The 10,750-nt window shown below is 39.5% G+C and overlaps 1 protein-coding gene across 2 annotated transcripts in view; it reads left to right on the top strand.

The window, feature by feature from the left end:
* Positions 1-2,483: 2,483 nt before the first annotated feature.
* The window catches only part of LOC139156598 (semaphorin-4E-like), a 44,333-nt gene continuing 36,066 nt past the window's right edge, over positions 2,484-10,750 (top strand). The window contains exons 1-4 of one of the 2 annotated variants that reach the window (XM_070732443.1): positions 2,484-2,629; positions 3,365-3,506; positions 4,164-4,309; positions 6,583-6,642. In XM_070732443.1, the coding sequence (XP_070588544.1) occupies positions 3,398-3,506; positions 4,164-4,309; positions 6,583-6,642 (315 nt within the window). In that variant the 5' untranslated portion in view covers positions 2,484-2,629; positions 3,365-3,397. The remainder of the gene's footprint in view (positions 2,630-3,364; positions 3,507-4,163; positions 4,310-6,582; positions 6,643-10,750) is intronic. The other variant, XM_070732454.1, reaches the window with a different exon arrangement.

The following is a 10,750-nucleotide window of genomic DNA, read 5'->3' as shown; positions in this document are numbered from 1 at the left end:
ATGCTGCTATTTATAGCAGCAGCCCTAATTACTGGAGCCCCACCCAAACACAGGTGGCCTCCCTTATTTCCTGTAATATGTTCTTACTTGGTCTCTTCTACGCATGATTCTGCGCTTGCGTGGGTCCAAAATGTCATCATTGAAGCAATAGAAGATAATGAAGATTGACTGGCTTGGCTGTGTGCCAAGCCCTCCTCTGCCAAGTCACTCCCACCTTCTTCGTCCGAGGAAACTAAACTCTGATCTAATTCTGTCGGCAATAACACAGGCCTGTGACATGTTGAAGTTTCCCCTGCATCCACCTCCCCATTCCCTGGGGCAGGAGCTGGGCCAGAGCCAACCACAACACTATATACCAGATTTTGTGTTAATCGAAATAAAGCTAAGATATAAGTCAAACATAAACACAGGTTCCCATTCATTTGTTCCCCAACAAATGAAATTCAGAGATGAGGTTTGCCTCATCTTTTTTCAGAGATGAGATTCAACTGTTACTAGTCTATCGTTGCTGTGATTTCACCAATTCTATTTTGAAATGTCTAAATTGTCACCATCTTGTTGTCTAAGTGGGTTCCACAGCAATTTCACACCCTGTGTAGTATGTTTTTTCCCTTGAGTTGACCTCTTTCAGGTGGCCCCATAGGATTCCAGTCGGGTGGGTTGAATGTTGATCCACCTGCAGAATTCTATATGTCACTGAGAAGCAGCTGCTCCTGCAGTAAGACACAGAAGATAAGGTCTTGCCTTGCCTGGAATGCTCAATCACATCTGGCTTTGCACACCGTATTCCTTGAGGGGTGGCAGGGAAGATGGGGCATGACCACATCCTGCTCTGATTCAGGCAGGAGATACTTGAAGTAATCCCATACTGTTCATAGTCCTCTTCCCCCCTTTCCTGATTGAGAAAAATATCAAGTGTAGCTATTCCTTATGGAAAAATATCTCCTAGTATGGAGAAAAGTTTCAAAATGAGGATATGAGAACAGAATAATAAGGTTGGAAGGTCTCCAGTCCAACCTTCTGCTCAATTGTCTTCTCTGTTGGAGGTTCCAATTTATTTTGGTGTATCCTTTCAAAAGACAAGTGATCAAACTGGTTGTCACTCAAGCCCACCTTTCTATGAAGCTAAGACTACATCCATCCATCCATCCATCTATCTATCTATCTATCAGTACACTGAGAGCATATGCACAAAGACAAATTCCTTGTATGTCCAATTACACTTGGCCAATAAAGAATTTATTCTATTTATGGCAGGTCTTCAAACCTGGCAACTTTAAGACTTGTGGACTTCAACAAATAATTCCCTCAACACAGTCAAACTACTGTACAGTATTTCCTAAGTCTGCACCACTATGAATCTTCTCATCATTCCCATCACCCATCTCCTCCCACAAGTGACTGCATGACTGTAACTTTGTGGCTTGTATCCTCACAATTTATATTGACTGATTCCTAATACGATTGGATTGCTTATTTGTACCGGGACTATCATTAAGTGTTATACTTTGCGATTCTTGACAAACTTTTATGTACACTGAGCATATGTACCAAGACAAATTCCTTGTGTGTCCAGTCCCAATAGGCCAATAAAATTCTATTCCATTCCATTATTCTGTTCTATCCCATTTTTCTATTCCATTCTATTCCATTCCATTATTTATTCTATTCTATCCCATTTTTCTATTCTATTCCATTCCATTATTCTACTCTATCCCATTTTTCTATTCCATTCCATTATTTATTCTATTCTATCCCATTTTTTATTCTATTTCATGCCATGCCATTCTATTCCATTATTCTATTCTATCCCATTTTTCTATTCTATTCCATTCCATTATTTATTCTATTCTATCCCATATTTCTATTCCATTCCATTATTCTATCCCATTTTATTCAATTCCATTATGTATTCTATTCCATCCCATCTTTCTATTCTATGCCATGCCATGCTATTATTCTATTCTATCCCATTTTTCTATTCCATTCCACACCATTATTTATTCTATTCTATCCCATATTTCTATTCTATTCCATTGCATTATTCTATCCCACTTTTCTATTCAATTCCATTTTATTCCATCCCATTTTTCTTTTCTATTCTATCCCATTTTTCTTTTCTATTCTATCCCATTTTTTCTTTTCTATTCTATCCCATTTTTCTATCCTATTCCGTTCCATCCAACTCCCTTGCTGGCTGGAGACTTCTGGTAGTTGAGGTACACAAGTGTTAAAGTTGCCAAGTTTGGGGCCACCTGATCCTGTTTGCAAAAAAATAATAATACATGATGGCGGTGATTAAACAGTAACAGAGAAGGAGGCGGAACACTCTCGTTCCGCTCTTCCCGAAGAAAGCTCACGTGTTCTTCGGAAGAACCCCTTTCTCCCCTGCGCAGGCAGGTTGCTGAGTGCGCGTGGCTAGGATAAAGGGGAGGGGCGTGCGGAGATGTTTAAACCCTCGCGTCAACGGTCTCTTGAGGGTAACAGCGGAGGGCGGGAAAATGCTGAGGGAAAGTTGGCGCCTTGGCAGAGGGGCGAAATAAACACGGGGGAGGGGTTTCCTCAGGTATGCAATAACCGAGAACAGGAACGCTGAGAGAGCTTTGACTTCTGACAGAGGGAGAAATAAGTGCGTCTTCTGAGATACATATGGATATGAAGAGGGGACTGTCTTTAAAAAAAAGCATGAAAAGTAGATGGGGTGGCTTTCGCGTCGGGTCACTCTGTTAACTCGTTCCACAGGAGCGGTTGTGAGGGAAATATTATTGTTACTAGAGTTGGAAGGCACCTTGTAGGTTATCTAGTCCACACACACCCACTCCGTACACCACTTCAGACAAATGGCCGTCCAATCTCTTGAAAGTCTCAAGTTGTTTGAGTCTCTCAACAAGGAGGAAGCAGTATGAGGAACGTTGGTCGCCTCGAGTTACATAAAAAGTGATAAAGGCGAGATATAAATAAACGTCACCCATTTAATGAGGCGTTTTAACGTTCTGAGGGAACGTTGGCCTTGGTTAATTATGGCGGAATCCACGTTGTGAGGCGTGGCTTCTTGACCTGAAAAACCTGCCATAAAAAGGTCATAGTATATGAATATTACGTGTACTGTATTACTGTACTGAACATCTAATGGTTTTTTTCTTATTTTTCTTTTTACTAGTACCGTGTATATAAATATATGTTTACACACCTCCAATATGTACTTGACAACACAAGTTTTAAAAAAGGCTAATTGGGGAGGAGGATGAGAGAAGAAAACGGGGAAATGGAATTGGAGGGTTGGTGAATTAATATTGTAGAGCAAACTAGTGACTATTCCTGTGTTTGTTTCTGTGTTTTGGACTGTGAAATTCCATGAACTCAGTGCATAGAATGTGCAACAATCTGGTTGAAATCCATGGACGCTACAACTGCTTTTTGTCTTCTAATGCTTTGTGGAATAATTCAGCAGCAGAATGCAAGCAATCTTCTGAATGTCATACCAAGAAAAACAGTGAAATATCAGTGTAAGCATCTTGTTGAATTTATTATTAAAAACTGTACAGAAATATCTGTCCAACAGGACAATTTCTTACTGAATATGGTTCTCATCTGTGTATTAGTTATAGAAATTAAATGGAATTGCTTTGTGCAAATACTGTACAGTATAACCATATAGGACAGACTCTACAATGAATACAAATTAGTAGTTATTTTGCATTTATCTATAGTCTATGAATTTTCAAAAATATCTGGCTTATTCCTATCAAAATCTGGGCCAGACTGATTTTTGAGCCAACTGCAATATAATGCTTATAGAAAGAGCTCCTGAAACTTTATAAATGGACTTATCTAACTTTCCTCTCTAGGAAGGCTGAACTTCTTTCAAGATTATTTTTTATGCAAAACTCAGAATTGGCCAATAAAATAACTACTTACAGTATATAATAATATACTGTACTTCTGTTATCAATTTTCTTTTTGCACATTTATAAGCCAGTTTTCCATTTAAAAATGCCTGTGGCAATGGACATTTCAAAGCAAAATGGAAGTAATGCAAAAGAAATCCATCTGTGGAAGCTGATGAAACTTGAAGCCAGGTTTTTTTAAGCTATGTAAAGATTTTATTCAGGATCATATTTAACAACACAAGAGATTTAAAGTATTCTTTTCTTTTTTTAAAGCTGAAAATCTAAAGTCATTTGAAAAGCAGGGACTGTCAAATTTTTCTAGTCTTTTGCTGAGTGAAGAAACAAATACTTTATATGCTGGAGTCAAAGAGTATATCCTTGTTTTTGACTTAAATAACATTTCTAAAGAAATATCCAGAGTAAGTATTTTAAAATTCTCATGTATCTCTCTACTGAAAACTTTCAATAAAATTCTTTACTATACCTATAATTTGGTAGTGCCTACTCTAACCAACAGAAATTCCCTGTATTGTCAAGAGACCTTTCTTTTTTAATCCCATTGGTAGAAAAGCTTTAATAGGATGTAATTTTTATTAAAAAGTGCAAAGCATATCTTCAGTTCACTGAGAAATGGAACCTCTTGAAAACATGAATCTAGTGTACAGTACAGTACTACTAAAACTCTTGTCTGGGTGAAACAGTGTATCATGAGTCAATAAGGAATGTGCACCCCATGGTTTTTATCTAGAAAAGGATTACTGACTGGAAGGGGGACATCCTAGGGGTGGGGGTTGACTGTCACCTGTCACTCCACACCAGCCTTCCCACTAAATATTTAAGACCAAATGAGACATTTAGTCTGATTTTGTGGGACTGAAAATTTAGTATTTCACAGTGCTTGATGCAACACAAATGCACCAAGCTGATAATATTAGGTGACTACAGCCAGAAGTCCGCAACCTGAACTTTCATACCCTTCCTATTTTGGTAGTTCGTATTGTCACCTATGTTCCATTGAACAGTTTCCGGGCATCTTCCCACTAAATCTGCTGTTTGTGAGAGCCAAAGTGCTGTCATACTCTGTGCTGATTTTGCGTGATTAAAAGTTTTTGGAAGTAATTATGATAATACTGTTCCGTTCAAGAAGCAAAAAGATGAAACGTGCAAGATTGATGGGAAATACTGTACTTCAATCTCACTGTCTAAAAGTTATTTCAGATATTAAAATACTTTATAAGCATTGGTGCTGAAGAAGATAAATTGCTATACTGTAAAGGGAAATTTTCTCCCCTTAAGTGTAAGGAAATTAGGAAGAGAATTCTAAATATTATTGCAAACTACAAGAAATTTCACCAACAAAGAATGACCTAATATCCAAACTTGTGTAGAGATACAAAAGACTTCTTAAAGCGCAACACTTCAAACAGAAATTTAGAAAATCCAAACTATGTATTCCTGGCTAATTGTTTCTACCTGAAGCAGGTGTTTCTCTGCTTCAGTTACTTAAGATTCCCAATGCCTTGGACTTTCACATATTATTCAGAGGTCTATGGGAAGTTGGTTGACCTTACTCTTAGTTTCTCTTTATGGACTTCTCAAAGGAAGTTATCCTCATTTTAAGAAGATTAAAAATCTTTATTAGTAGACGGAAGGGCAGGGGTAATCTGGTTCCAAGACAATGTGACAGAGAGCTACCTCTCACTCATGGAAAGTATAGAGACTGGCAAGCAGGCTAATTATTCCTAATAATCACATAAATGCTGATGAAGCACCAAAAAAAATCAAAACTATTTTTTGTATTTTCTTTTGCTTCCATTGGCTGATCCCTGCTTCCATAATTTCTGTTCTAAGATGCAATTAGCACCATATAAACTCATCTCAGCAACTGACAGATAAGCTATTTTAAAATCAGATTATTAGCTTAATGGCTGCTGTCACTGGCAGTAATTGTCAGGGTTTCATTTGCTATTTGGTCATTTTTTGCTAAGAATACAAGAAGCTGTCTGTGCCCAAACAGGAAATTAGATGTGAACTATGTAAGACCTAATAGGCTAAGCAGGTCCTATTGGGCATTATATTTCCATTGATTTTGGCTTGGCTCTTTAGTTTTGATTTTACAGAATTGACCTAAGGTCCTTCATTATTTGCAAATTACCATTGTCAGGCTTCTGGCAAACATCTGCTACCTTGTTTTGAGCAGGCAGAGAAGGATAATCTTACCTATTTGCTCTACTACTACTACTACTACTACTACTACTACTACTACTACTACTACTACTGTAAAAAAAAGTATGGCCACATGTGACCCCACCCCTCCACACCATCCTGAGTTTATAGGATGTTTCTCCACTTTCCCATCTAGTCCTTTAGCAATTGTCAGAAGGAGAAATAGAGATTAATACAGAAATTGGAGTAGAGAAGCACAACTGAGAGATAAAAGTACTGTAGATTAAAAAAAAAAACCTTCTCTCAAAAAAACACTCAGTTTAAATATACAGTAAAGCCATTCCTAGTCTAAAATCATTGGGTCTGATATCATCCTGGCCATAAAATCTTAATACTTGAATTTTATGTGTTAATCATCCCATAGGAAGAGGAACCTAGCCAAAGGAACTGGCTAGAAACAATAGCATTGGATCAGCATGTTTTATGGAAGATTTTAATATGTTCATTTGCTTGTTTTGATTCGTAGGTATCCTGGAATGCTTCAGAGGATATTAAGCATCAATGTCTTCGCAAAGGAAAAAGCAAGGTGTGCCTTGATGTAAATATTAAATTGATTTCTGGGATAAAGTATGGTTGTATTTTAGGCTTAAATTGATTTTTTTTAATGGATTTGTTATAGAAATGGCTAGTGTATATTATCATATAAACATAAAAAGCTGAGGTTTTATATTACTAATTATACTGCACCAAAAGATTAAGAAGTCAATGCTTTTTCTTTTCCTCTTTACCCTACACTTTTTTCCTTTATTTTCCCATTATTTACAGCTTTCTTTGTACTTCTGTATTTTATACTTTGATAAACTAATACAATACTCTAGGGTTAAATTGAGTTGAAACCTCAAGCAGAAATTACTTGGGAACACTAATAAAATAGTGTGGGATTTGATGGGAATAGTCCTTATAAGAGATGACCAGATTTGAGCCCAAGTCAGATTCAATTCAATTCAATTTATTAGATTTGTATGCCGCCCCTCTCCGAAGACTCGGGGCAGCTCACAACAGTAATAAAAAACTGTATAACAATGGAACAAATCTAATAATAAAATTATATAAAACCCCCCAACAATTTAAAAACCATACAGCACATACATACCAAACATAAAATATAAGAAAGCCTGGGGGAGATGTCTTAATTCCCCCATGCCTGGCGATATAGGTGGGTCTTGAATATCTTATGAAAGACAAGGAGGGTGGGGGCCGTTCTAATCTCCGGGGGGAGTTGATTCCAGAGGGCCCGGGCCGCCACAGAGAAGGCTCTTCCCCTGGGGCCCGCCTAACAACATTGTTTAGTCGACGGGATCCGGAAAAGGCCAACTCTGTGGGACCTTATCGGCCGCTGGGATTCGTGTGGTAGAAGGCGGTTCCGGAGGTATTCTGGTCCAATGCCATGTAGGACTTTAAAGGTCATTACGAACACTTTGAATTGTGACCGGAAACCGATCGGCAGCCAGTGCAGGCCACGGAGTGTTGTAGAAACATGGGCGAATCTGGGAAGCCCCACGATGGCTCTCGCGGCTGCATTCTGCATGATCTGAAGTTTCCGAAAACTTTTCAAAGGTAGCCCCATGTAAAGAGCGTTGCAGTAATCGAACCTCGAGGTGATGAGGGCATGAGTGACTGTGAGCAATGACTCCCTGTCCAAATAGGACCGCAACTGGTGCACTAGGCGAACCTGGGCAAACGCCCCCTCACCACAGCCGAAAGATGGTGTTCCAATGTTAGCTGTGGATCGAGGAGGACGCCCAAGTTGCGGACCCTCTCTGAGGGGGTCAGTAATTCCCCCCCCCCCCCAGGTGATGGATGGACAGATGGAATTGTCCTTGGGAGGCAAAACCCACAGCCACTCCGTCTTGTCTGGATTGAGTTTGAGCTTGTTGACACCCATCCAGACCCCAACAGCCTCCAGGCACCAGCACATCACTTCCACTGCTTCGTTGACCGGACATGGGGTGGAGATGTATAACTGGGTATCATCGGCATATTGATGATACCTCACCCCATGCCCTTGGATGATCTCACCCAGCGGTTTCATGTAGATATTAAATAGCAGGGGGGAGAGGACCGACCCCTGAGGCACCCCACAAGGGAGGGACCTAGAGGTCGACCTCTGACCCCCCACTAACACTGACTGCGACCGACCGGAGAGATAGGAGGAGAACCACTGAAGGACAGTGCCTCCCACTCCCAACCCCTCCAGCCGGTGCAGAAGGATACCATAGTCGATGGTATTGAAAGCTGCTGAGAGGTCAAGAAGCACCAGGACAGAGGACAAGCCCCTGTCCCGGGCCCTCCAGAGATCATCCATCAACCCAACCAAAGCAGCTTCTGTGCTGTAGCTGGGCCAGAAACTAGACTGCTGGAGGCCTAGATAATCGACTTCTTCCAAGGACCGCTGGAGCTGGAGCTCCACCACCTTCTCAACAACCTTCCTCATAAAGGGAAGCTTGGAGACTGGACGATGTTAAACGTATCATCAGACTCAAGGCCCTTTGCACCCACAAGAGATCCAAGTCCAGTCCACCCTAAATTTCATTGACTCTTATCTCTCGCCAACTTGCTTTAACCTAATTTTTCTCAATTATTTTCTGTTATGCCTCCCCCCCCCTCAGGAGGAAGTAAACATTTCATACACACACCCAACTCTCCGCTGGGACGATAGTTTGCAACATTCAGGTTTTTGCTGAAAAAAACTCAAGTGTGATTGGGGATGTAAAGTGTTTAAGTGATGCCTTAATTGATTTGGCTTCATGCATCCCCTGCCAACATTTTTAGACACAGTAAACATACCAGTCTTTCCTCTTCTCCCACCATAGTCACAGTGAAGCCAAGCACTACAAACGTTTCGTCATATTTTCTCCTCTTAGCTTTCGGGACACTTACGTTTGTCTCATTATCTCTGTCTCTCTCCTCTTTTCTTTTCATCCCTGTTAAATATTTTTCCATTGTGTCTCTTAAGAGTTTGTTATATGCACTTCACATCTCCTACTCTGTGCTGTGGGCTATTGTTCGGTACAAAAAAACCCTACTCCCTGCAGCAAAAAAAGCATGTTCCCCAGGGCCATGCACACACACACCCTTGGGGGAGTCACTCCACTATTTGAGAAACATTGCTTTAACCATTAGTAGTTCAGATTCTTGTAAACAGCTTAAGCTTGCAACAACCTTTTTGTTAATTTAAACTGCCTGGACTTCTGATTTCTTGTGTTTGACAGTCCTGCCTGTCAAGCTATTATCTGTGATTGGCCAACATATAAAGGAACCTGCCTTCAGCAGTCCTGTAATAATGTTTTAGAAAAATTGTTCATTTATAAACTTTATGTGGAAACAGGATCAGAACTATAAATTGTATGATTTTACATGTGCATATCCAGCTTGAACCAGCAAATGTAAAGCACCATTGGCTAACGTTTGGTGCATTTCTCTAATTGTATTGCTACATATAAATATATAAATAAAAATATCACCTTTTTATAATGAAGTCTTAATAAGAATCAGTATGATTTTAAATCCTATTTTGTGTATTTTAAATCCTATTTTAAGCTGCATCTTGAAATAGAGCATAGAAAATGCCCATATTGAAGTCAATTTCCTCATACTTGGTGGTCCTGGAGGCTATAGTGACAGGAAATTTCTAATCTCCAATTTCTGGAATTTCCATCTAACTAAAAGTTGTCTATAATTTTTGTAAACTCTGTCTCCTACTTGAGATGCAATCTTCTGCAATCAGATGTTAATCACAAGTCTTCTTGGAATCTTCTAGTTATTGACCCTTGTATCCCTGACTGATAAGCTGGGCCTTAAAATAAGAATAAGTTTCTACAGAAATCAATTTCTGCAGGCCAGTAGTTCTCTTCCCTAAGTAGTCCTTCTTGGGAGAAAGACCTATTCTAAAATCCTGGAAAGAAAACAAGTGCTCCCTCTGTACATCATTACCCTCTTCTTAGTTCTCAGATAGTCTTGTATTACGCACTACTGAAGGCTAGTTATCTCAAGAGAAAGAGATATGAGATGAAGTTGGTGTCTGAAGTCTTGGAGCAATTTTTACATTAGATTGGACCAGGTTACAGGAACTCTGAAGTCCTTCCTTTTATTTGAAAGTGAATATATAAGACTGGTAGTTTTGTCTGTTATAAATTGTCTTTGCATTCAGGACAAATAGTCTGCCTTCAACAACAGTGAACTGATTAGATTGCAGTATTTAAGAACAGTGCTTGGTTGTGTAGTGGTTAGTGTGCCACTTCAGGAATGGTTAATAGATGGGCTTTCCTAACAGCTAATAATGAAGAGAATGTATTGTCCCCTTAGCACTGTATCTAAACATGAAGGGTTCTTGGTGCTCTTTGAGTGTGCTTGTTGTGCCCAATGTATACCCCCTAATCTGTTACTGAGCTGGGGCTCTGTTCTTCAAACTACCTTTTCCAAACACATCCCCTTGTTTCACTTAGGAGAAAGGGGTTAGGATTTCTTTCCTTCGACTGCAGGATTTCTTTAACAGGAAAGTAACAGGAAACTAATGATTTCTTAAACAGGTGAGGCTGTTAATGCAAATCCACTGAATTATGAACCTTTTCTTTCCATCCATTTCCAAATCCAAGTACTGTAGTAATATATATGGTCTGGAGATTATTCTGACC

The sequence above is a fragment of the Erythrolamprus reginae genome, chromosome 1, assembly GCF_031021105.1.
Source record: "Erythrolamprus reginae isolate rEryReg1 chromosome 1, rEryReg1.hap1, whole genome shotgun sequence".
NCBI lineage: Eukaryota > Metazoa > Chordata > Lepidosauria > Squamata > Dipsadidae > Erythrolamprus > Erythrolamprus reginae.
The sequence above is the reverse complement of the archived record's forward strand: the minus strand, read 5'-3'. Positions and strand labels throughout refer to the sequence as shown.